Genomic DNA, 24,692 nt, shown 5'->3' on the forward strand with positions numbered 1-24,692 from the left:
CCCCTGACTTGCCCAAAATGCCCTTTTTTGAGGTAAAAATTGAGCTCTGGGGCCTATTTCTTCTCTGGGGTGTTTTCCTGTGGGGCTTGGAAAAGCTGAAGTGTAATTAATATCCTTAATGTGCTTATAATAATCCTTTAGGCTTAATTTTTCCATGCTTAAGTCTTCCACAGCATGTGCAAAGACATGGAGGTGAGTTCTCAGTTCACTGTAAAGAGATGTGAGACATTTTAATGCTAAAGAACTTTATGCTAGTCTATGTGTCCACAGGAATGTGTATGTTTTTAACTGATTTTATTTAAAGTTCCATAATAAATACTTCTCCTGCAGGTTTTCCTAGGTGGGAACACAGAAGTCAAACAGCTCTGCAGAGGAGAGTTTACATTTTTCACCTCTGGTTTTACACAGATGGTTCAAAATCAGCACACTGGATTATTTCTGGAGATTACAGGAGAGCTGCACCCAAATTTCATAGTAGAATGCAGATTTTTTTCTGATTTTTGCACATTTCTGGCACTTTTTAAGTGCTGCCTCAGCCTGCCCCCAGCCACATACCCCTCAACTCTCAGGATGATTTTGGGATGCTCTACATCACTTCATCCCAATCAGACCCAAAAAAAGCACATTCAATAAGACAAACCAATCCCAGAAAACAATCTTGGGGAGGGAAAAAAACCTGACTAAAAGCCAAAAATTATTCCAGGTTGGGTTTTTCCCCCCCATCTTGAGATGATGCTCAGGAATAAATCTCAGCAGGTGAAAATCTCCCCAGAGAAAACTCAAGGCTTCCACTTGAATGAATGCAGCATTGTCTGTTGTTGTTTTTAAAGGGATTGATTGAGTGGAAAACCTGAAATATTTTCATTTGGGGGTAAGATCAAACTGAATTCTCCATCTTTCAGCTCCGTCCCATCACCCTTCCAGACCCCACAATGTACCCAGCGTCTGTCTCAGTCAGGAGCTGCACCGGGAGTAAACCACGTGGGACATAAAGGATGAGAAAAATCAAATTTGGGGCAGTAAACACCCAGCCTTGACCCCACCAAGCAAGGTCAGAGCACTTCCATGTCTATTTACCCTCCTGGATATAATTTTTCCTGCTTGGGCTCACAGCACAAGGCTCAAAGTGATGATTTTTTTGTAAGAAGGAGGTTTGTGCTGATATCTTGGGCGCGTCCCTGCCCCTTCCACCTCACATTCCCGAGGGGAAGGTTGAGGGACAAAGCGGATTTTTGGGAAATTGGGCCAGGGGAGTGCAGAGGGTCTCTGCTTCCTGCGAAACCAGGGCGATTCCCATTGCTCCTCCGTGCCCCGTTTGCACAAATGAGTTTCTTAAAAAAGCACATGAGAAATGAGCTGAGGAATTGTCACACAGGGAGGGGACAGCCGTGGTCATACTGACACGAGGTGGGGGTGGCACCGAGCAGAGAGGGGCAATGGGGGGCTGTGTCTGCCCCCTCCCCTGGTGTTTGCCCCTGGTGCTGTTGCCCCCCTTGCACCCTTGTGATTCCAGGAGGAAATAGGGGAGAGGGGTCGGAGATTTTCGGGGAGCCCATCACCGTCAAGGCCGCGGTGAACTGCTGAGTGAATTAGCGATGGCAAAACTGCCCAGAAACCAAAAAAACAAAAAAAACCCAACCCAACAGCCTCCAAAGGGACAACAAAACCAAACCCTGGCATGCCTGGCGGGAAGAGAGAGAGCGGGGTGGTGAGGAGGGGCGGGAAGGGCTTCAAATTAAATCGAAATCTAAGGAGCTGATGCTGGCAATGGGAGCTCGCCAGAAGTTAAAGCTGTTGAACTGCAGCAGACTGTCCTCTTCCTGGGAGACGTCCTGGCTGCCCCGGTCCCCGAGCTTGCCCAGCCCTCCCTTGGGCTTGTAGAGGGCCATGTCTGCGAGCCCCAGCCCCTCCAGCTCGGCCATGTCCAGCCGCGGGATCGGCATCCTCCAGTAGATGAAGGAGTCGTACTGGCTGCTGATGGTGTCCAGCATTTTCAGGCTGTGAAGGGCGTGAGGGGAAAGAAGAGGAAGAGAAAAGCTCTACCAGAGACACGGGAGTTGCCCCAAAGTGGCCAGAAGTCTCCGGTGTTGCCGTGCTGACCCTGATAATCCCCAGGGAGGAGCTGACGGTGGAGGAGAGCGTGGGGTTGTGCCGGTTTGACTCTAGGCTGGGTCTAGCTGCAGGCTCGAGCTCTGCCAGAGTTTTATCCACAGCCTTAGGCACGGCTCTTCTCTGTGCTGTGATTTGGAGGGGGCCTAAGGGACTTGTCATGCCGTGCCTCAGTTTCCCCTATCCAAACATCCCGGGAGGGGAGGGCAGGGTGGGGATATTCCCCTTCCCAGCTGCTCTGGGGAGCTGAGGGGGGAGAGAGCAGCCAAAGGAACTCTTTTTCCACCCCCTGCACACCGGTGTCTCCCTTTCCCTGTGCTGAATCCCCATGGAATGGGCAGAGAGGGGGGGTCCCTGTGCAGCCCCCTCCCCCCCGACCCCACCCCATCCCTCCCTCCCAGGACCGAACCCTCTGGAAAGGGCTGGAAGGAGCCTCGCCCGGCATTCCCACCACACCCCACCCATCCCTGCCGTGCCCTCCATCCATCCCCGCTGCAGAATTCCCCCTGCAGCCCCACCCCGGTCCACCAAAAACTGGGAGAGAGCAGGACAAGACACGGATCAGCTTCTTCCGCGGCAGGAGCTGAGTCACTGCCTGGCAGGATTATGTCATTCACCTCCTCGACTGGCATCGGAGGTGGGGAAAAAGCAGACTAACCCAAAACATCCTCATTTTCCTGCTGATTCCCTGTCTTGAATCTCGGAATTCGGAGTTCTCAAGGATGATTCAGACATACTTTGGATCGTGCCCTGTCTGTGCCATGAGGGCTGATCAGCTGCTAAATTTAAGGTTCTGGATGTCACTCAGAATCTATGAAAGGCTCCTGTGTCACCCCCTCCGGGTAAACTGAGCCACAGGATTTTAAAATAGTCTCTTCCCTGGGAATTTTTCCCTGGGGGTCCATCCCTAGGGATCTGTCCGTGAGTTTCTTGCAGCACAACAGCAGAGAATTCTTAATGGTAAGGGGTGTTGCAGAAATGGATTTTTAAGCTTCAAAGGGTCAAAAATTGGAGTTTAGTGACAAGACAGGGGGCAAAAGAGTTTAGTGACAAGCAAAATAATCAAATATCCAGTAGGGGGGAAAGCCCCTCTTATGTCACCCCTAAAAAAGAGCATTTCCCGTGGGATCAGTGTGGTCTGCTCATCCCAGGGAAGCAAAACCACCTTTATCCACTCAATCCCCACGGGCTGTGGTTTATTTCCCCCCTCCAAAAAATCCCGACACCCCCCCCCACCTGCACCCGAATCCTTTCCAGAGCGAAAAGCATCCTGTGGCCGAGCATCCTCCGCGGCTCGCAGCCCTTACCTGCGCTGTGCTCACGGGCGGGCTCGGTGCCGGCCGCGCTCTTTGTGCCGGGGAGCCGCGGGAGGTGCAGCGTCGCTTTTGTCTGCAGGCGAGGCTGGGTCTGCAATGCAGCCCCTCGGATTGCCCTTCCTCGTGGGGGGAGGATGATGATGATGGCAGATGAGTCAGCGGCTCCCACCCGCGCCAGGGAGGGGGAGGACGGCAGGGGCGGAGGCGCGGGGAGGGGGGGGATCCTGCGCGCTGGACCCCCAAGACGAGGGTATAAAAAACCTGCAGCAATTCCCAGTTCGCTCCTGAAGCCTTCAGATCCGTTTTGGGGGGGAATAGCTAGGAATTTTAAGTCTGCAAGGAGCAGGGAAATATTTCTTTTACCTGCGTGTGAAGATGTGGGGTGGTGTGGTACCCCCAAACCTTGGGAGGGCACTGTGCAGATCAAACACAGGGGTATTTGGCTCAAAGAAACACAAAAAATGTTGGTTTTTTTTAAATCTGAGACTGGGGGTATTTGGTCCTAAGGCCACACGGCAAAAATATCCCAAAAATATCCCAGCTTTGTGGCCATAGCCAGACGTGGAAATAGAAATAGAGGGAGACACCCAAAACTGGCATCACTGCCAGGGCTGAGGGGGGGCTCGCCCAGGGTGGGGGCACCTCACACCCCACTTTTCCCCACAGCTGATGCTCAGTGTCAGAGGGGCAACAAAGAAAACCCCCCAGGCAACCCCTCAGACCAGGGAATCTCCCTGCCCAAGCACACCTGAGACCCCAGACAGCCTTTTTTGGGGGCACAGACCAGATCTGTACACCTGACAGGCTGAGGGCAGCCCTTGCCCTCCTCTCCCTGGGCTTTGCCTGAGATCAACATTCCTTTGGTGCTTTAGGGGTTTTTTTCTCCCTTTTCCTCCCTGTTCCCTGTGTGCAGCTCATTTCTGATGGTGCCAAGCAGTTCTGCCAGTGCTCGGCTTTCAGCCAGACTATTTCTGCCTCCTCCTCTCTTCCTCCTCCTCCTCCTCCTCCTCCTCCCAGCGCGGTCCAAAGAGGATCCCATGTTGCTGCTCCAGGATGGTCTCAGCTCGGCCCCTCCAGAACTCAGCAAAGGGAGAATTCCAGCTTTGGAGGAGGATGCTGATCCCTCCAAGGGGGTTGAGCTGCTGTGTTTTTGGGGTCCCCCAGGCCATGGGGTGCAGCTTTGCTGAGCAGCTTCATAAGAAGCTGGATGTCACCTTGTGCCCTTCTCTGTCACCTCTTACACGTGACAGCCCAAATGTCCCGCTCTGAGAAGGGGCTGAGCCCCCAAGGAGATGGAGCAACGAGGGCACTGCTCTGGGCTCTGGGCTCCACGGTTTTGGGAGGGCTGCAAGGGGGACAATGTTCCCTGGCAGCACAAACACCAAAAAAAGAAAAAAAAAAAAGGGCTCTTCAGCTGAAATGAGGTCACAAACACTTGGGGTATTATCAGCCAGGGCCAGCCGATGGCTGGGGACAGGCGTGGGACAGAGACCCGGCTGGGTGGGGACAGTGCTGCCTTGTTCAGGATTCCTGGAGTGGGAGCAGTGGGGATGGCTGGGATTTGGGGGCTCACACAGGAAGGGACACTCTGGGGCTCACAGCAGGCGTGTCTCCTGTGTGGGACCCTCCAGCTGGCTTGGGGACCTGCAGGAGGGGACACCCCAGAGGTCACAGGCCAGTTGGGCCAGTGTTGGGAGCCACGGGATTGTGTCAGCAAGTGTGGCAGGACCGTGGTGGTGACAACAGCCCAGCAGAGGTTGTGCAAGCAGAAAGGCACCGAGCTGGAAATGGTGAAAGCATTCAGCACGGGCTGCAGGGTGTTCCGGGGGTTCCCACGCCTCCGGGTGCCCCATGGCCTCTGGTGTTTCCATGGGAAAAGCGGGCTCCAGGCTCAAAGGGGGAAAATGGGAGCAAACCCGGGACTTGCTGGGGACCCCAGTCTTGCCAGGCACCCCCCGGGATTCCCCCAGCATTCCTGGAAACACCAAGCTTGGGACCCCCAGCCTTAACGGGACCTCAAGAACCCCCAGTCCTTATGGGACCCTGGAGATTCCCGTTCCTGTCGGGATTCCCCAGCCCTTCTGGGGCGCCGGGAATCTCCAGCTCTACAGGCCCCCTCTGACCCCGGGCCCCCCGTTCCCACCGGGCCCCCCGTTCCCACCGGGCCCCCCGTTCCCACCGGGCCCCCCGTTCCCACCGGGCCCCCCGTTCCCACCGGGCCCCGGCCCCGCCGTCCCCTGCAGTACCGGCGGTGTCCCGGGAGGGCGCTGTGCCGGGCCCGGGCCGGGCCGGGCGGCGGGAGCTGCGCCGCGTCCGCACCGGGCCACGCCTGGGCTGCGAGCGGGGCACCGGCACCGGCACCGGCACCTCCCGGCCACGCCTGGGCTGCGAGCGGGGCACCGGCACCGGGATTCCTGCAGGGATCGGGACCTGCACTCCCGAGCCACGCTTGGGCCGCTGCGAGCCGGACACCGGGACCGGGACCGGGACCTGGACTTCCGAGCCACGTCCGGGGCTGCGAGCCGGATACCGGCACCGGGACAGGTAATGGCGCCGCCACCGGGACGGGAACCGGCCCCCGCCGTGGGGTGCGACCCCGCGGAAGGAGCTCCGGAACCGCCGTAGGGAGGCGGAGAGGACACCGGGAGCGGCACCGGAACGGGAGCGGGGCGGCGGGACGACCCCCCTTGCAGCTCCGTGTTGCAACCGAGGAATCCTCCCGGGACCACCGGGTCCCATCAACCCTACCGGGACCCCCGGGGTCCCAGACCCTGCCGGGACCCCCTAACCCCACGGAGCCGCGCGGGTCCCGCCGTGTCGCCGTTGCCCCGGGGGTCGCAGCCGGGACGGTCCCTCCCAAAGGAAGCTCAGCTCCCACTTTGCCGCCCCACGCCGGGGGTCCCGGGCCCGCAGCCGGGGCACCCCGGACTCTCACCCCTTCCACCCCTGTCCCCACACAGCGGGTACCGTGGGTGTCCCCGGTGCTGGGGGGCTCGGAGCGGGCCCCCCTGCCCGGAGCCCGCCGGTGACGCAGAGCCGAGCGGTGCTTTCCCAACCGGGAAGTCATTCCGCCTGTGCCGGCACGGGCCGGGCCCAAAGCCGCCCTGCCCGGGGCCACCGAGCTGCCCAGGGGGGCTGAGCCCGGACACGGCTCATCGCAGGGCTGGGCTGAGGGCGTGCGGGGGGATCGGGGCTCCTGCGGCCCCTGGCAGCCGAGAAGAACCGCCCGGAGCCGGGGCAGCAGCCGGAGCCGGGCCCGCCGTCGCCCTTTGCGAGGACGTGAGGCCCTGGCGGGTGCCGGGGGGTTTGGGGCCCGGAGGGGCGCGGGCGGGGGGTCGTGGCCGTGCGAACGCCTGGAGGTTCCCGCGGGGAGCCCCTGGTGGCTCGTTCTTGGCTGAGCTCGCTCTCGGGGCTCCCCCGAGGCTCTCGCAGCGCCCCGGGAGCGGTGGCAGGGCTGAGTTCGGGGGGTGCCTCCCCGGCAAGGCCCTTCCGCTGCAGCGCCGGCTCCCGGCGCTATGGCGGGGCCGCTCCGGCTGCCGCGTTTCCTTCGGAAACGGGGCTGGGAAGGAAAGGCAGCCCCCTCCTCAGCTGCCCCGCAGCCGCGGGGAGAGGCCGGGAATGGCAGGGGGTGCCGGGCACGGAGCCGGTGTGCGCCAGCCGGGACGAGTCCCGGCCCGCCCGTTCTCGGCGTCCGCGCTCGGAAGGGTCGCGGGGGGACGGGGACGGGCGGGGGGCACGGGGGGCTCCTCTGGTTGTGCCAGGCTGGCAGTGCGGGGAGCGGCACCCTGGGCTCCCACCCCACGGGCCCCGGGAATGCCCGGCTGCGGGGTCATTCCGTGGGGTCCCTGCGGCCAGATCCTGCCCGGGGCCGTGCTGAAGCTGGGCTCGGAGCCCCCCGTTTTGGGGGGCTGGCCCTGGCCCCGCTCCTCCCTGCCAGGAGCAGGAAGTGCGGGCCGGACTTTGGTCCATCCGGCGTCGCCGGAGCAGGGACAGAGGAAGGAACTTTTCCTGTTTGCCCGAGTGGTGGGTCCGGCACCCACCGGCCGTGCCGCGGGGGCCTCTCCCGAGGCTGGAACACGGCTGTGCTCGGGCCACGGCCCCTCGTGGGCGGTGAGTTCCCTGCGTGCCACCGGCTGCTTTTGCAGCAAAGGACTCGTCTTTCCTTGGCATGAGGGGAAGCCCCCGTTTTGGGGGTGAACCCCCTTTTCCACACACCCTTGCCTTCCCCAGGGAGTGCCGTGGGCGTTTGGGATAAAATCCCAGCAGTCCCCGTTTATTTCTCCCCCGTCTGCTCTTCAAAAGCTGGAGCGGAAGAGCTCAGCCTCCGGCTCCTTTTCGGAAAGGCCGGGATATTTATAGCTGCCTGGCTCAGGGAGTTGGGATTTGCCACGGCTGCTTCCATCCCCCCCATCCTGCCGCAGCATCCTTCAGCTGTGTCCTGCCCCATCCAGCCCTGGCCATGGGGGCAATTCTGTGCTCTCTGTGTGATGCCCAGAGTCCCTGGTCTGATCCCTGGGACTCCCTAGGGATCTCCTTGCAATGACAGGTGTCCCTTGGGTGGTCCCCAGGGGTCTGCTCTGGCTTTTGTTGCTTGATGGGAATTGTTGGGCGGGTAATTTGGGGAGCTCAGGCCTGGAAGCATCATCCTCCCTTTCCCCTCACAGCCAGCTGCTCCTCTCCACGCTGTGCCACCCCGACCAGGTGTCCCCATGGAGTGAGCCCGCACGGGGGTCCCGGCAGCTGTGCCAGCACGGGGGGCCGCTGGCTGCCAGCACCGCCAGCATGAGCGACTTTTGGCACAAGCTGGGCTGCTGCGTGGTGGAGAAGCCCCAGCCCGTGAGTACCTGCTGTGCAGCCGTGTCGGGGAGGGGCGTGGGGCCAGCAGGGGCTGATGGCCTTCATCCCCTTGCAGAAGAAAAGGAGGAGACGGATCGACCGCTCCATGATCGGGGAGCCCATGAACTTCGTCCACCTGACACACATCGGCTCCGGGGACATGGCTGCAGGAGAGGGGCTGCCCATGGTACCCCCACGCTGCGGGCGGGCTGGGGGGCTCGGCTGGGGGCTGGGGCTCAGGGCTGGCTGACACCTGGTAGTTTTGGGGGGTCAGTGTTGGTTTTGAGGTGCTGGGTGTTGTTTTGGGGTGTTCAGTGTTGGTTTTAGGGTGGTGGATGTTGTTTTGGAGTGGTGGGTGTTGTTTTGGGGTGGTGGGTGTCAGTTTTGGGGTGCTGGGTGTTGTTTTGGGGTGGTCAGTGTTGTTTTGGGGTGGTCAGTGTTGGTTTTGGGGTGGTGGGTGTTGTTTTGGGGTGGTGGGTGTCAGTTTTGGGGTGGTGGGTGTTGTTTTGGGGTGGTGGGTGTTGTTTTGGGGTGCTGAGTGTTGTTTTGGGGTGGTCAGTGTTGGTTTTGGGGTGGTGGGTGTTGTTTTGGGGTGGTGGGTGTTGTTTTGGGGTGTTGTTTTGGGGTGCTGGGGCTCCTGGCACAAGTGGGTGACGGGTCCTTTCTGCAGACTGGTGCTGTCCAGGAGATGAGGTCCAAGGGCGGCCGGGAGCGACAGTGGAGCAACTCCCGTGTGTTGTAGCGTGTGAGTATCAGGCCGTGGCACCCCAGCGTCCCCTCGGAGCCACCACTTGGGCACTCCCATAACCCATCCTCTTGGATTTTGCAGATTCCTGGCTTTTTCAGCCCAAACTTGAACTGCCTGATCCCCCCGCTGGAGGAGAAGCCCACCTTGAGTGCTTTAACCCCGCGGTATTTATGCAGCACCATCCTCACCCAGCTCCCGGTGGCTTTGGGTCATCGTCCCTCTGGAAAATCCCTCCTTCCCAGAGGCACTGGCCGGTGACGTGGGGAGGGAGTGGGGACAGCAGCCCCCATCTCCTACCCCGCCTGCAAAGGACACAGCCGCCCCCCTGAGACGTGCCAGGAGCTGCCAGGCGCAGCCCACGTGTGCCAAACCCTCCCAGTTTTCCCTTTTCCCACTCCCGTGTCTCCCATGGGCTGCATGGTGGTGCCTCAGTTTCCCCAGGGAATCAATTATGGTGCAGAGGCAGATTTGGTGCCTCCCAGAACATCACAGAGGAGCAAAACCAGGATTAAGCCCTGATATTCTGGTGCCAAACCAGAATTAATCCCAAGATGTTCTGGTGTCAGACCAGGATTTGATGTCAAACTGGGATTAAACCCCAATTCTTTGGAGCAGAACCGGGATTAAACCCCGATGTTTTGGTGCCAAACCCGGATCAAACCCCAGTGCTCCGGTGTCTCAGCGTCACCGAGCCCACAGTGCCTCCAGCCGGCATTCCCACCGCCGCCAAACTCCCACCTCCCTCCTTTTTTTAGGATATGTTCTTATTTTTAAGCTCCCAAACCCACCTGAGCAGCCTGGGCAGGACCGTGGTGGGGTCCCCTCCACCCGGGATTGTCCCCGGCCGAGGCCGGACAGGGCCTGACCCGAGAAGGGCTCCGGAATTGAGGCGCGGGTGTACATAGTTTAATTAGCGCCAGGATTAAATATTAAATAGCACGTGCTGGGTGACAGAGCCTTTCCCCTGCCCTGTGCTCCGCAGGGAGCCGGGCTTTTCCAGCCCCGTGTCACGCTTGGGTCAGGGGTTTTTGGGACAAACATTCCACTCTGGAGATAAATGCCTTGTGCTGGCCCAAGGGGTGGGTGCACAGGCCGCCCCGGGCTCCTGGAGCAGCCAAATCCCCTGGGGAAAGCCGAGCTGACATCCACAGCAGGCAGAGGCCACGACTTTCTACAGCACAACCAGCCCTGGCAGGGCTGGACTGGGGAGCGTGGCTGCACTGACACCCCTTCCTTGGACACCCCAAAACATTCCTCTGACCCACTGTAGAGGGGATTGCACCCCAGGGAAAGAGGGGCTGCACCCTCAGCTCGAGTGGGGCAGCACCAGACCCATCCCAGAATAAAAGCCAAGAGCCAAAACTGGAAGAAAAGGAAAATTTAATCCTTGGACCACTGACAATCCTGGATGGCTGCAAGTCCATACCCACCCTCTGGGGCCCCCCACTGCCCCCCAAGGATGGAAGATCATCAAGAACTCATTAACTCCCACACCCCAATGCCTTCATTAAGGGGGTGCAGCTGCTGCCCATGGCATCCCCAGAAACCCAGGCTGGGGACCACTGGGGCAGAGGGAGCCACCGGGGGGGACAAACCACGACGAGGACCAGGAGCTGAGCACAAAGGTGGCTGCGACCCCCCCCACACACCCAGGCACCCCTCCAGGCCCTGCTCAGGGACCCCCAACTTCTCATCCAGACCTTAAAAAGCCACGGGGTGCCCGCTGCTATTTGGGGGAGCCGGGGGGCTGCCCCACGGCGATGCGGCTGACCCGCTCCAGGACATCCTGGGGACACAGCGGGGGCACGGCCTGTGCCAGGGGACACTCCTCCACCAGGCTGTTCATGGGGGTGGGTGGGGGCACTGCCTCCTCCTCGGGGCCCCCGGCGGCCCCCGGGCCCCCCAGCGCTGCCCGCAGGATGGGCAGCACCTTCTTGCGAGTGGCCGCGCTGTTGCCCTGGGCGTAGGCGGCCACGCCGGGCCAGGGGCTCGGCAGCGGCTGCAGGAGCAGGGACGGCGTCGTCGCCTCCTCCAGCGCCCGGCACAGCTGCAGGGGAGCGAGCGTGGGGCTGGGACCTCCCCGGCACCCCCAAAACCGGGAGCTTGTGGGGCGAACCGCAGCTGGGCACTGCCCAGAGATGGCCGAGCCTGGCCCCTAACTCACCGTGCTGCGCAGGGGCTCCTGCCGGCTGTACACCGCCAGCTTCCGGGTGGGCTCGTGGCGCTCGTTAAAGGACACGGTCATGGCCACCAGCCCCGCGTAGCCACGGCCCTGGCAGAAAGCCTCCAGCTCCTGCAGCAAGCCAGGCCGGAGCAGGAATGTCTGCACAGAGGGGAAGGGCCTCAGCATCACCGGGATGTCCCCACAGCGTGCCGCTCCCTGCCTCAGTTTCCCCCTCAGCCCCAAGCCTCACTTCCAGGTCCTCGAAGACGCCACTGATGGCAACGACCACCTCGTCACTGGAGACGACTTTGAGGTCCTTCCGCAGCATCTGCTCTGTCGTCAGCCCTGGGAGGTGGCCGGGGATGAGGCCCAGGGCACCTTCCTGTCCCCAAGGAGGGGCGGACACACCTGGGTGCCGCTGCCCTGGCACACACACCTGTGACATCAAACTTGGCCGCCTGCAGGGCTCCGAACACGGCGTCACGGGCCGGCAGCTCCGGGAACCTCTCCTCGAGCAGGGACACGCAGGCCACGTCCCTGGGTGTCACCTTGCCCGCGGCCGGGCTCAGGTTGATGCAGTCCAGCAGGATGGTGCCTGCGGGGACGAGCGGGGCCGTGTTGTCACCGTGCCGCGGGGCCGGGGCTCGGCCAGGACCCCCGTGCTCACCGTGCAGCAGCGCGGCCGTGGTTCTGTCCAGCACGCCCGGGGGGCCCTGGAGGATGCGCTCGGTCACCAGCGTGGCGCAGGAGCCCACCGGCTCCACCGTCACCTGGCACGGGGGACCGCGCTCCCGCTCCAGCGGCCGGTGGTCCAGGACCTCCACCACAGCCTCTTCCAGGGCAGCGTCAGCACTGGGGGGAAACGGGAAGGGTCACCCAGGCAGAGCCTGGGAAACCCCCGTGTTCCTCTTCCTCCCTAAAATCACCCCAGACCTGGATCGATTTGGCCCACCCTGGGCGGCAAAATCAACTGAGGCTCCGGGTGGGTGGCCCTGGCTGTCCCCACCGTGCCACCCCCGGCTCACCCGGACAGGACGTGGTGATCCACCAGCGTCAGGGAGAGCAGCCCAGCGTGGTGCAGCCCCCCCAGGTCGATCTCATCCCGAAAGATCAGGGAGGCGGCCGGGATTCCCCGGTCCCGCAGCAGGAACGTCGTCTCGGTCCGGAGCGCGAAGTCGGCGCGGGGGATGTTCAGCACCGGCACGAAGGCGGCTTTGGGAGCCGGGGAGGTCTGCGGCGGGGGTGACACCCGGTGAGGCGTCCCCCGGGCCACCGGCAGCTCCCAGGCACTGGCCGAGCCTCACCTGGGCCAGGAAATAGGCCAGGGCCAGCGCCGAGACGGTGGAGTCCAGGTCACAGGCCTCGTTGCCCATCACCACGTGGATCTCCTGGTGCTGCCGGATGTGATCCTGCGGGGACGGGAGGCATCAGGCACAGCAACACTGCAGCCCCGTCCTCCAAAATCCCCCAAACTGCTCCCCTGGCCTCATCTCGGTGTCCCCGGAGCCACCCATCACACGTGTCACCCTCCCTCGGGACGAGCTCTGGCATCCCATCCTGGCTGGGATCCACTTGGAACCTCAGGGCTCAGAGAAGTCGGGGTTCCAGGAAAAGTCACCTTGGCCACTGTGGGGACAGGGACCAGCCCAGCCCCGAGCCCTGCCAGCACTCAGTGCTTTAACACATTTGTTCTAGAAATGCTGTTTGGGGCTGGTTGTCACCCCAAAAAAAGGTGTTTCACCCTCTTTTGCTTGACTGCAGCAGCAGGAAAAACATGTCACTGTCCCAGGCCCCGTTCCCCACCCCGTCACACCCCAATTCCCTGATTTTTGGGACAATTCTCTGCTGCAGTAACCCAGATCTGCTCATTTTTGATAGAAGCTGAGGAAAAAAACACCGAGAGCAGCTGCAGCCCAAACCCCTGGGCAGGTCGGGAGGCAGGGCCGGGATGGGGCTGCAGCGGGGGGTGGGGAACATTTCGGGGTGTTCCTGCTGAACCCCAGCGCCGTGGGCACCCCCCTTTCCCTGCACCCCCCTTCCCTCACACCCCCCTTCCTTCACACCCCCTTTTCCTCACCCCCCTTCCCTCACCCCCCTTCCTTCACACCCCCCTTCCCTCACACCCCCTTTTCCTCACACCCCAGTCCCCCCAGCCCCCGGTACCTGCAGAGCTGCCCGGCTCCCCGCCACGAACTGCTCCATGACGGCGCCGATCCGCGCCCCGAGCCGCCAGCACGGCCCCAGTGCAGCCCAGTATGATCCCAGTGCAGCCCAGTATGATCCCAGTACAGCCCAGTATGATCCCAGTACAGCCCAGTACAGCCCACTATAACCCGGCAGGGCCCAGTCAAGCCCAGTACAACCCCAGAATAATCCCAGAACACTTCAGAATAACCTCAGAACACCCCAGTACACCCCAGAATAACCCCAGTACACTTCTCAGAACACCCCAGTCCATCCCAGTCCAGCCCAGTCCAGCCCAGCTCGCCCCGCCCCTCGCCCCGCAGGGGCCGCTGGGAAGGGGCGGGGCCGTTCCCGACATCCCCCGCGGCGGGGGGGGGCTCGGGGGGGACCCCAAATTCTCTTTTTTCACCCCAAAATCCTCCCGGGACCCCCTCAACACCCCCGGATCCCCTCCCGGGACCCCCTCAACACCCCCGGATCCCCTCCCGGGACCCCCTCACCACCCCCCGGATCCCCCCCGGTCCTTCAACACCCTCAGATCCCCCCCGGTCCCTCAGATCCCCCCGGCACCCCCGAGCTCTGCTGCCACCCCAAATCCGCGGGCCTCAAACCCACCCGAGGGGAGCCCCCCCAGATTTTACTGCACCCCCAAAATTACACCTTTAATCCTCTTCCTCCTCCTCCTCCTCCTCCCCCCGCCCTCAGTCCGCCTGCCCACAGACAGCCGGGGCCGGCTGGAGGTGGAAAACAGGCCCGAGCGAGGCTGGGAAAAGGGGAAAAACAGGGAAAAAATAACAAGAAAAGGGACAAAAAAATAAGGGAGAGAGGATAAAAGGAGGGTCAGATTAAAATAAATAAAAAAGAAAAAAAAAGAAGGGGAAAAGGAAGACGAGAGAAGCAAAGGAGGAGCGCGAAGGAATAAAAAAGGATTAAAGAAGGGGAACGGAGGGAAAAGCAGGAAAAAAAAGAAGAAACAGAAAGAAAGAAAAGGGAATAAAGGAGGAAAGAAGAAGGAAAAAAGCAGGAGAAAAGGTAAAAGGAGGTTCAAAGGGTTAAAAAGGTGGGATAAAGTGGAAAAAGAAGGGAAGAAGGAGGAAAAAAGGGAAAACAAGGGGAAGGTAATAAAGAAAAGGAGGGGGAAAAGAAGGAAGAGCAAGGGAAAAGGAGCGAAAAGAAGGAAAAAGGAGGAAAACGGAAGGAAAAGCAGGAAGGGTTGGCAGGGCGGGATCCGAGCGGGGCCACGAGTGGGAATTGAAATGCATCGAGTTCCCTTGGGTCTGCTGAACTGCTCTGCATTTTATTTTATTTTATTTTATTTTATTTTATTTTATTTTATTTTATTTTATTTTATTTTATTTTATTTTATTGTATTTTATATTTCATTTTACTTTATTTTATTCTATTTTACTTTACTTTATTTTGTTTTATATCCCTCCCTCGTTTTACGTCTCTGTTCGTGTAATTTCATTTCACTTCACACCGATTTCTGTTCTATTTGTTTGTTATTTAGTGTCAGTTGACAGCAAATGAGCCTGTATGTCTGTAGTTATTTACTTAATTACCCACGCTGTTCATGTATCCGTCTGCTCACCTGTCAGAAGGTTTTCCTGGCATTTATTTAATCAATAAAACTCCTTATTTATCAGCTCAACCCCCTGTCTGTCAGGGCTGTTTGTTATCTAGATTATTTCATTTACCTATGGCTATTTATTTATTTACTTAACTTTTAAAATATTTATTTCTGTTATTTAATAGGTGTTTGTTTGTTTGTTTGTTTGTTTGTTTGCAGGGGTTTCCAGAGGGCCCAAGACCAAGATTTGGGGCTCAGAAGATTCCTGGTGAGCTGGGGGGACTGGGGTAGCCAGGGGCAGGAATCCCAGGGTTTGAGAGTGGAATTGGACAATTTTCTTGATTTTCCAAATCTCTTGCCTTTTTCAAAGCCAAAATCTCGAACTCATTTGTCCCTTTAAAAGCCAAATTTCCAATTTTCTAGGCAGTTTAAACCCCAAATCTTCCAAATCTCCCCACAACTTCAAAGCCAATGTAAAGAAATATGGGAGAAAACCCCAGAAATCTCAGCTAGACAGGGCAGATTGGGCTGTGATATAAATATATCTATTTCTGAATTTCCCTCAAATTCCTCAACTTTCCCTCCCAGGGCTCAGATTTGGGATGTGGCTGCTCCTGGACAGACCCCGAGCGTTCCCAGAAGCCTGATCCGGAAGGTCCCATGGAGCAGCAGGGGACAACTCCGGCCACTCCCGGCGGCGAGGGGACCCCCCAGCCCCCCGAGGGTGGGGACGGGATTCCTGGTGTTGGGGACACAGTTCCCGCTGTTGGGGACACAATTTCAGGTGTTGGGGACACAATTCTCACTGTTGGGGACACAGTTCCCACTGTTGGGGACACAGTTCCCGGTGTTGGGGACACAGTTCCAGGTGTTGGGGACACAGTTCCCGGTGTTGGGGACACAGTTCCTGGTGTTGGGGACACAGTTCCAGGTGTTGGGGACACAGTTCCAGGTGTTGGGGACACAAGTCCAGGTGTTGGGGACACAAGTCCAGGTGTTGGGGACACAGTTCCCGCTGTTGGGGACACAGTTCCAGGTGTTTGGGACACAGTTCCTGCTGTTGGGGACACAGTTCCCGCTGTTGGGGACACAGTTGCTGCTGTCAGCCGGGAGAGCCCTGCTCCGGCCGGGGAAGGTGCCGGGGCCGGATCCGGGCAGCAGGAAGGGGTGTCCGGCCCCGAGGGACCCCCGGGGGGCTCCCCCGAGGGGCCACGGGAGGAGCAGCTCCTGCAGGAGGGGGGGTCCCCGCTCGGGGGGTCCCCGGGAGCCGCGGCCGAGCCCCCCCGGGCCCGGCGCCCCGGGCGGGACGAGGATTTTTACTGCGTGAAGTGGATCAGCTGGAAAGGGCAGCGCACACCCGTGGTCACCCAGAGCGAGAACGGGCCCTGCCCGCTCCTGGCCATCATCAACATCCTCCTGCTGCAGTGGAAGGCAAGAGGGCTCTGGGGGGCTCTGGGGGGGGCTCTGGGGGCTCCCCACAAATCCCAAGGGGAAGGATCCCCACCCTCCTCTGGTTCTCCCAGGTGAAGCTGCCCCCACAGAAGGAGGTGATCACGGCCGAGGAGCTGATGGCACATCTGGGTGAGTGGGGGAATGGGGTGGGGGCTGCACTGGGACCCCCACATTCCCAGTGCTGGGACTGGGCTGACCCCGCTGCCTCGCAGGGAATTGCATCCTGGCCACCCAACCCCGCGACACCTCGGAGGGGCTGCAGCTGAATTTCCAGCAGGTGAGGAGCAGCCCCAGAACATCCAGCCCCGCTGTCCGGGGAGCTCGGCTGGCTGCAGGATTTGGGGTGGCACCTTCTGGAGCAGCCCCCCCGTGTTCCTCCCACCCACCAGAACATCAGCGACACCATGACGGTCCTGCCGAAGCTCTCGACGGGGCTGGACGTCAACGTGAGGTTCACGGGGGTCTCAGACTTCGAGTACACCCCCGAGTGCATCGTCTTCGACCTCCTCAACATCCCGCTCTACCACGGCTGGCTGGTGGACCCCCAGGTGAGTCCCCCCGGCTGGCCGGTGGCTTCCCCGGGGCCACAGAAGTGATGCCAGGGCTGGAGACCTGTGAGGAGCTGGGGCTTGTCCCGGGCAGGGCGAGCAAGCTGAGGATGGATGTCCCATCCCTGGGAGTGCTCGGGGCCGGGTTGGACAGGGCTTGGAACAAGCTGGTCTACAGGAGGTGTCCCCACCTGTGCTTTGGGGTGTCCAGGTGATCCCAGAGCATCCCAACCCAAAGCCCTCGGTGATGTTTTAACCTGAGCTGGTGGATGACTCCTCTGGCCGTGGCAGGAGGTTGCACTGGGTTGTGTTTGCAGGTCCCTCCTGCAAACCCTAACCCTCTGCTCTGGCTCCATCCCCAGCAGGAGCTCACCCCCTTTCCCTGCCCTTTTCCCGCAGAGCCCGGAGCAGGTCCAGGCCGTGGGCAAGCTCAGCTACAACCAGCTGGTGGAGAAGATCATCACCTGCAAACAGGCCAGCGACTCCAGCCTGGTGAGCGAAGGTAACGCCCCCGCCCCTCCCCGCGGTCCCGGGGGGCTCGCTGGGCGCCCCCAGCCCCGCCACGGCCCCGCTGTCCCCGCAGGGCTGGTGGCCGAGCAGTTCCTGGAGTCCACGGCGTCGCAGCTGACGTTCCACGGGCTGTGCGAGCTCACGGCCCGGGCCCGCGAGGGAGAGCTCGGCGTCTTCTTCCGCAACAACCACTTCAGCACCATGATCAAGCACAAGGTGTGCCCCTGACCCCCTCGGGCCCCCCAGAACGCCCACCCGGGCTGAGCGTGCCCTGTCCCTTCTCGCCAGGGTCACCTTTACCTGCTGGTGACGGACCAGGGCTTCCTGCAGGAGGAGGGGGTGGTGTGGGAGAGCCTGCACAGCGTGGATGGGGACAGCTGCTTCTGTGACACCGAGTTCCACCTCAGCCATGCCCTGGGCAAGGACGGGGCCGCCGCGGGCCCCCCGGAGCACCGGCTGCAGCAGAGACAAGTGGACCAGGTGGGGGACAAGGGCTGGCAGTGAGGGACACCCGAGTCCCATCCCGGCTCACGGGGGGCCCGGCAGGGTTCGGGCTCGCGGTGCTGACCCCCCGTCTTTGTGCTCCTCAGGATTTCATGGTGGCCCTGTCCCTGCAGCAGGACCCTGCCTCGGTGCTCAGCGACCTGGAGCTGGCGCGGCAGCTGCAGCACGAGGAGTACCAGCAGCACCATCCTCATCCTCACCCCGCTCCTCCTCAGCCGGCGCAGGTAGCCGGGCGCCCCCGGGGTGTGTGGGGGTCTCTGCGGGTCCCCCCACACCCCAGCACTGTCCCTGTCCCCGCAGGCGAGCGGGCGGCCGGCCGGAGAGCGGCGGCAGCGGCCGAGGCCGGATTTGGACTGTGCCCTGCTGTAGCACCTGGTGTCCGGGGTCCCCACGCCCGCAGCCCCCCGAGCGCCCACCCTGCATCCTCCAGGGAGATCTGTGGGGTCCCTGCGGGCCGGAGTGGACACAACGATGGGGGGTGACCGTCTGAGGCCACCCCAGGACCACCCCAAACTTCCCAGTGGCCTTAACACAGGGGGGGTCCCGCTCAGGGTGAGCCCCCTCAGGGGGTCCCACACCTCAGTCCATGGGTGGGTGTGGGGCTGGGGGCACATGTGCACCCCCCTGTTCAAAATGTGGCCTTAGCCCTTGGCAAGTAAAGGACTTGTCCCCCTGCACACGGATCTGGCACCCTGACACCACTGGGGGCTTCTGCGCGCCACGGACCCGCGGCTTGGGGGCATTCGGGGGGATCCGGGGGGATTTAGGGTCACGGTTTGGGGTCCCCTCCGTGGGGTGCAGTGGCGCGGCGCGGCCGCCAGGCGGAGACAGGCGCGAGTGGGGTCTATGGGGCAGAGATGGGGCGCTGGGGGGGTTTGGGGGGCACACGGGGCTGGACAGGGGCGTTTGGGGGTGCAGGGCCTGCACAGGGGGGTGCAGAGGGACACAAGGGGTTCACATGGGGTGTGCAGGGATGGGCCCACCCGTACAGCTGGGTATAGGGCTGTGTATATGGGGCGCACAGGGCTGTCTATAGGGGGTGTAGCTGGGGTGTATTTGGGGTGTAGCTCGGGTGTATTTGGGGTGTATTTGGGGTGTATATGTGGGGCACCCCGGGGCCCATAGGGTGTGCACAGATCCCCTCTCGGCCGTTGATTGCTCACACCTGGGCCCGCCCCGCTCCGCCCCACGGCGGGCGCCGCTCCCCGCGGCGTTGCGGTGACGTCACTCCCGGGTTGCGGTGACGTCACTGCCGCCGCTGCCTGGCGCGGGGCGCGCGCGGGACGGAGGGGGCGAGCGGCGGCTCCGTGAGGGCTCCGGGCGGCGGCTCCGTGAGGGCTCCGGCGGCGGCGGCGGGTGAGTGCGGCCGGGGGGGCAGCGGGGGCACGCGGGGCCCCCCCCGGCTCGGGAGGCGCCGCCCGGGGGGGCCGCGGGACGGTTCCCGCCCCAGGGCCGCGGCCGGGCCTTTCTGCGGGCGTTGGGCGCGCACCGGAGCCATCCCGGGCCTCCGTCACGGTCCGGCAGGGCCCCCGGGGCTGCTCGGGCGGGGCCGGGCGGAGCCGGGGCCCCCCGGGGCCGCAGCGAAGGCTCGGAGCGGCCTCGGGCCCCGCCGGGGCCCCCGGGCCCGGCTCCCTCCCGGTCCCGTTTCTCTGTCCGCGACTTCCTAAAAACGTCGGGATTTCGTCCGTTTCCAGCAGGATCGCTCCTAAAATCAGCTCTAGGGGAGGGGTCCGGCCTGTCGGTGACCCCCTCCTCCGCCGGTGTCCCCGGTGCCGGGACATCGCGCTGTGCTGCCGGTGCCCCGGGGCAGGAGGAGCTGCGGGCCCTGACCGGGGCCTCACCCCGTCCTCCCACGCTCCCCTCCCGTTACCTGCCCGCGGCACAGCCCCGGGAGTCGGGAATTGCGGCACCTCCCTCCCGCCTGCCCTTGCGAAACCGGCCACGGTGGTTCCTCTTCCTCCCCCGGCGGAGCGGAGCCGCCCCGAGCCCCGCCACGATCCCCGCGCCGCGCTGGGGATTCGCTTCCCGGGGCCGGGATCCCGTCCCGACCCCGCCGGGTCCCCCAAAACCGGGAGCGACGGGGAGCCGGGATGCGCTGACCCCGCGGCGAGGGGCGGCTCCCCCGCTCCCCCCGGCCGGAGCCTTTTGAAGGCACAAAGGTGCTCATTGTGCCGCCGGCAAATCCCTAATCCCGCGCTGCTGCTGCTGCGCTGGGCCTCGGCAGGGTGCCGGTGGGCTCCGGGCCTCCTTTTCCCCCCGGGAGCTGGGCTTGGACCGGCCGCGGGATGCGCCCACGGCTCTCGGGAGGGAAAACAGCGTCGGGGGCTTCTCCTGCTCCTCCTGCGCTGCGGAGCCGGGGTTGCCGTCCCGGAGCGGAGTCCCGGCTCTTCCCTCGGGCTGCTGGCCGGGACCGGAGCTGCCGGGCCCTGTTAATGATCACCCTCCGACCTCTGGGCTGCAGGGGCAAAGTCCCTCGGTGCCCCAGCCCGGCACCGGCCGCTCCGACGGGGATTTCACCGGGGCCAAGGTGGAAATTGGGGTGGCTGGTGCAGCGGGAGACAGGCCGGGGTGGGATCAGCCGTCTCCTCAGAGATGCCCCCCTCACTTCTCCCCCTTTCCCTCCCCCCAGCATGTTTCAGACGTTGTACAACTATTTTTGGTGGGAACGGCTCTGGCTCCCGGCAAACCTCACCTGGGCTGACCTGGAGGACCGGGATGGGCGAGTCTATGCCAAAGCCTCTGACCTGTACATCACCCTCCCCTTGGCCTTCCTCTTCCTCGTTGTCCGGCACCTCTTTGAGACGTGAGTCCCTTCCCTGCGGGTGGGGACGGATCCTGAGCCCCCGCTCTGGCTCTCCCCGAGCCCTGGGGGCTGTGGCCGAGCCCTGGGATGTGGAACCTTGAGCTCAGCCTGGCTGGGGGTCCTGATCCCCCCTCCCCAAACGCACGTGCTCCCCCTGCCCCACACAAACACGGCTTTGTGCATCCCCCGCTCTCACCGGGCGTTTAGGGAGCGATTTGTTGGGCAAACAATGGGAACAGACCCGGCATTGTTGGGGTGGCAGGAGAAGGGGGGACTGCCCTTCAGCAGGGTGGGGACGGCCCGTGACAGAGGGCATCGGGGGGCTCCCCTGTGGCACACGCGGGTTTGGGGGATCCGGGGGGATTTGGGGTCACGGTTTGGGGTCCCCTCCGTGGGGTGCAGTGGCGCGGCGTGGCCGCCAGGCGGAGACAGGCGCGAATTGGGTCTGTGGGGCAGAGATGGGGCGCTGGGGGGGTTTGGGGGGCACACGGGGCTGGACAGGGGCGTTTGGGGGTGTAGGGCCTGCACAGGTGGGTGCAGACGGACACATAAGGGACATCCCCCCACCCTGGGGAAGGTGCAGCAGGATGGGGAGACCGAGGCACTGAGTGGTTGTGGGTCCCTGGGTGGCTTTGATGGGACCAAATCATCCAGGTGACAGAAATGGGGACATTTACATCCCCAACTCCTTCCCCAGGTACGTGGCCACCCCCCTGGCCGGGCTCCTGAATGTCAAGGAGAAGGTCCGGTTAAAAGCCACCCCCAATGCGGTGCTGGAGAAGTTTTATGCTGCCACCAGCAAACACCCTAAGCAGGTGAGGCCTGGGGGGTCCCCAGGGGTGCCGGGGGGTGGGGGTGACAGAGGCAGGGCTGTGTGACACAGGGGGGCTGTCCTGGTGTCCTCAGGCCGACGTGGAGATGCTCTCCAAGAAGAGCGGCTGCACCGTGCGCCAGGTCGAGCGCTGGTTCCGCCGCCGCCGCAACCAGGACCGGCCCAGCCTGCTGAAGAAGTTCCGGGAGGCCAGGTGAGACCCCCCTTCCTGCCTGAGGTCGCTGTCCCTCCACCCCGGGGGGCTCTGGGAACCTCAGCTTGGCTGGGAGCTGCCTGGGAGGGTGGGAGACGCGGGATCCGGGGCCTGTGGGTCCGTCCTCTTCCCTCCTGCTCCCCGGTGCCCGTCTGAGGACCGTCTGCTTCCTTTTTCCAGTTGGAGATTCACCTTTTACCTTATTGCTTTCATTGCTGGCATGGCTGTCATAGTGGATGTGAGTATTGCCCCACTCCCGTGCTCCCCTGGCTCCCCCAGCCCCTCTGACTGCTCTGTCTCCCCCTCCCCATCCCACAGAAACCCTGGTTCTACGACCTCCGGGAGGTGTGGAAGGGATATCCCATCCAGGTGAGCACCGACCCGTCCTGGCTGCCAGCCCGCAGCTTCTCCTGAGCACCAGGATCAGCAGAAGCAACTGGGGGTGCAGGGGGGTCTCTTGGCCCCCCTGGAGGTTTGGGGGTTCCCAGGACACCCGGATGGTGCCCAGATGAGGGGACCAAACCCCTGTGGGGGCACAGAGGACGCCCCCCAAGCTGTCCCTTGTCCCCAGAGCGTGCTGCCCTCCCAGTACTGGTACTACATGATTGAGCTCTCCTTCTACTGGTCCCTGCTCTTCAGCATCGCCTCCGACGTCAAGCGCAAGGTGGGGGCTCTGGGAGGGGTGGGAGGCGCTGGGACACCTGGGCAGGGTTTTCCTCACGCTGGTGGTGGTGGGAGGATGTGGGGACACGCAGGCTGTGGGGTCCGGGCTGCCGTAACCCCCCAGCGCTGGGCTCCCTCTGCTTTGGGCACAGGACTTCAAAGAGCAAATCATCCACCACGTCGCCACCATCATCCTCATCAGCTTCTCCTGGTTCGCCAACTACGTCCGTGCAGGGACGCTCATCATGGCCCTGCACGACTCCTCGGATTACCTGCTGGAGGTTGGTGTGTCCCCCTCCCCTCTGTCACCGCGTCCCCCGCCCGGTGCCCCCTGCCCGGCTCACCCCCGCTGCCCCCCCAGTCCGCCAAGATGTTCAACTACGCCGGCTGGAGAAACACCTGCAACAACATCTTCATCGTCTTCGCAGCCGTCTTCATCATCACCCGCCTGGTCATCCTGCCCTTCTGGTGAGCTGCGGGGGGAACAGGGGGAAACCGAGGCAGGGTTTGGGGGGTCTCAGGGGGGTGGGGTGCTGGTTCTGCCCCGTGACTGGAGCGGCTTTTCCTGGCAGGATCATGCACTGCACCGTGTTCTATCCGCTGGATCTCTACCCCGCCTTCTTCGGCTATTACTTCTTCAACTTCATGATGGTGGTGCTGCAGTCGCTGCACATCTTCTGGGCCTACCTCATCATCCGCATGGCCCAGAAGTTCATAACTGGAAAGGTCAGAGGGGACCTGGGCCCGCGGGGACACCACGGGGGTGGATGGAGGGTGGGGCTTGGCAGGGGGAGACCCCCAGATCCTGAATCCCGACTGTGGTTGTAATGGGGAAACTGAGGCACGGCAGGAAGATGGGGGGTGCTGACCGAACCCCCTCTGCCCACAGGTGGTGGAGGATGAGCGGAGTGACCGCGAGGAGACGGACAACTCTGAGGAGGAGGAGGAGGTGGCCAAGAATGGGCCCCTCTCCAATGGCCACCCTGTCCTCAACAACAACCACCGCAAAACCGACTGAGTGCCCCGGACCCGAGAGCTGCCACCTCGTGCCAGCGGCCCGGCCCCTCCGGCCGCTCCACACCGGGACCCGGAGCGGGGCCGCAGCTCTGCCTCACTCTCACCGCTGGTGCCCTTCCACCTCTCACCTGCTGCCTTAATCCACTGCGGTTCCCGGGGCTGGCGGGGACCCCGCCGGGAGGGCTCCCGTCCCACCGGGGCGGCTCCTGCCCACCCCGCAGCCCCTCGGGCTGCTCTGGCCAAAGAGCTCGGCCCCAGCCCCTCGCTGGGCTCTGTGTTATTCCTGATTTCCCAACCATTCCTTCACCGGGGGAGGGGAAAAGCCCCTTTCTCTGGAACAGCCGGCTCAACCCCTGCTCCCCCAGCGGGGAGGGAGGAGCGGGGAATCCCGGGGCCTTCGGTGCCTGAATGATGGGATGACACTATGGAAGTACTTGGGGGAAGGAAGCTCTGGGGCTGAGTCACTCCTTGTGTCTCACAGAGTTTAATCCTCTCATTTCGGTAAATGGATTTTGAGTTTCTCCCTCTCTGGCCTCTCCCAGCTGTAACAGGACAAATTTCCAACTGATTTTTCCTTATTTTTTTCTTTTTTTTCTTTCTATTTATTTGGAAGACAGAAGGAGCCGGGCTTGGCTCTGTCTCCTGCATCCCTTGGGATGCTGCGAGACCTCCCAGCACGGAGGGGTGGGGGGGATAAAGGACCATTAACCAATGCCAGACCAAAATGTGTTTTGTTGTTCTTGTTTTTTTTTTAAAAAAAAAAATAAATAAAAGGTTAAATATATTAAAAGTTAAAAAAACTAATAAACTTGGGTAAAAAAAAGACAGGATTTGGGCATATTCTGTGAGTGGCACAATGGCCCTGGGGTGGAGGCATTAGATGGGTTTGGCATAGATCCTTTAGGCAGAGCTAAAAATGGGCAGTGTTGAGGATTTTGATGTTTTTTATATATTTTTTTTTTCTCCTTAAAGTTCTCCAAGTCTTCAAGCCCAGGCTGGAGCGTGGGTTTGGGTTCTCTGAGGAGCTGCGGCCCCGCTGGGATGACAAAGCCTCCATTCAGGTGGACGCTCGGGATGGAACTGGAGCTCCAGAGGCCCCAGAAAGGTTTTATTTTACAAAGGAAAAACAAGGTTATTTAGCAGGAGAAAGCCCAACAAGGCTCCCTTGTGCAGGGCTGCCTCGAGCGGGGCTGGCGTTGGTTACGGGGCTGGGAGGGTGGAACTGATCCACCACGCCCAGGCT

At 61.9% G+C, this 24,692-nt stretch overlaps 5 protein-coding genes across 8 annotated transcripts; 3 read left to right on the plus strand and 2 right to left on the minus strand.

The window, feature by feature from the left end:
* Positions 1-1,617: 1,617 nt before the first annotated feature.
* On the minus strand, positions 1,618-3,507 carry MLLT11 (MLLT11 transcription factor 7 cofactor). The gene is made up of 2 exons (XM_023941725.2): positions 3,417-3,507; positions 1,618-1,998 (listed from the first exon to the last, which is right to left on the minus strand). Exon 2 carries the CDS (start codon positions 1,989-1,991, stop codon positions 1,731-1,733), a length of 261 nt encoding a protein of 86 aa, XP_023797493.1. The 5' UTR covers positions 1,992-1,998; positions 3,417-3,507; the 3' UTR covers positions 1,618-1,730.
* A 2,193-nt stretch (positions 3,508-5,700) lies between these two features.
* Positions 5,701-10,371, plus strand: CDC42SE1 (CDC42 small effector 1). Of its 3 annotated transcripts, none has more exons than XM_086866066.1 (5): positions 5,701-5,969; positions 8,090-8,261; positions 8,338-8,448; positions 8,932-9,006; positions 9,091-10,371. In XM_086866066.1, the coding sequence occupies exons 2-4, from the start codon at positions 8,208-8,210 to the stop codon at positions 9,001-9,003; spliced, it is 237 nt and encodes a 78-aa protein (XP_086722192.1). In that variant the 5' UTR covers positions 5,701-5,969; positions 8,090-8,207; the 3' UTR covers positions 9,004-9,006; positions 9,091-10,371. The 3 variants fall into 3 exon arrangements, with proteins under 3 accessions (XP_086722192.1, XP_086722193.1, XP_086722194.1); XM_086866067.1 differs by lacking the exon at positions 5,701-5,969 and adding an exon at positions 6,500-6,704; XM_086866068.1 differs by lacking the exon at positions 5,701-5,969 and adding an exon at positions 7,367-7,535.
* A 1-nt stretch (position 10,372) lies between these two features.
* On the minus strand, positions 10,373-13,698 carry PRUNE1 (prune exopolyphosphatase 1). Its single transcript, XM_086866064.1, has 8 exons — positions 13,337-13,698; positions 12,478-12,582; positions 12,199-12,404; positions 11,841-12,025; positions 11,610-11,768; positions 11,424-11,518; positions 11,174-11,332; positions 10,373-11,056 (listed from the first exon to the last, which is right to left on the minus strand). The coding sequence occupies exons 1-8, from the start codon at positions 13,373-13,375 to the stop codon at positions 10,736-10,738; spliced, it is 1,269 nt and encodes a 422-aa protein (XP_086722190.1). The 5' UTR covers positions 13,376-13,698; the 3' UTR covers positions 10,373-10,735.
* A 15-nt stretch (positions 13,699-13,713) lies between these two features.
* On the plus strand, positions 13,714-18,618 carry MINDY1 (MINDY lysine 48 deubiquitinase 1). 2 transcript variants are annotated; one of them, XM_086866058.1, is made up of 11 exons: positions 13,714-14,389; positions 15,147-15,195; positions 15,516-16,358; positions 16,451-16,508; positions 16,592-16,656; positions 16,769-16,927; positions 17,327-17,429; positions 17,511-17,653; positions 17,726-17,917; positions 18,028-18,165; positions 18,242-18,618. In XM_086866058.1, exons 3-11 carry the CDS (start codon positions 15,588-15,590, stop codon positions 18,308-18,310), a joined length of 1,698 nt encoding a protein of 565 aa, XP_086722184.1. In that variant the 5' UTR covers positions 13,714-14,389; positions 15,147-15,195; positions 15,516-15,587; the 3' UTR covers positions 18,311-18,618. The 2 variants fall into 2 exon arrangements, with proteins under 2 accessions (XP_086722184.1, XP_086722185.1); XM_086866059.1 differs by having other exon boundaries at positions 17,768-17,917.
* A 547-nt stretch (positions 18,619-19,165) lies between these two features.
* Positions 19,166-24,249, plus strand: CERS2 (ceramide synthase 2). Its single transcript, XM_086866065.1, has 11 exons — positions 19,166-19,297; positions 20,571-20,744; positions 21,442-21,559; positions 21,651-21,769; positions 21,950-22,007; positions 22,088-22,138; positions 22,341-22,433; positions 22,585-22,713; positions 22,794-22,900; positions 23,005-23,158; positions 23,322-24,249. The coding sequence occupies exons 2-11, from the start codon at positions 20,572-20,574 to the stop codon at positions 23,448-23,450; spliced, it is 1,131 nt and encodes a 376-aa protein (XP_086722191.1). The 5' UTR covers positions 19,166-19,297; position 20,571; the 3' UTR covers positions 23,451-24,249.
* The last annotated feature ends 443 nt before the right edge of the window (positions 24,250-24,692 follow it).

This window comes from Cyanistes caeruleus, chromosome 30 (assembly GCF_971803275.1).
Source record: "Cyanistes caeruleus chromosome 30, bCyaCae1.hap1.1, whole genome shotgun sequence".
Classification (NCBI taxonomy): domain Eukaryota; kingdom Metazoa; phylum Chordata; class Aves; order Passeriformes; family Paridae; genus Cyanistes; species Cyanistes caeruleus.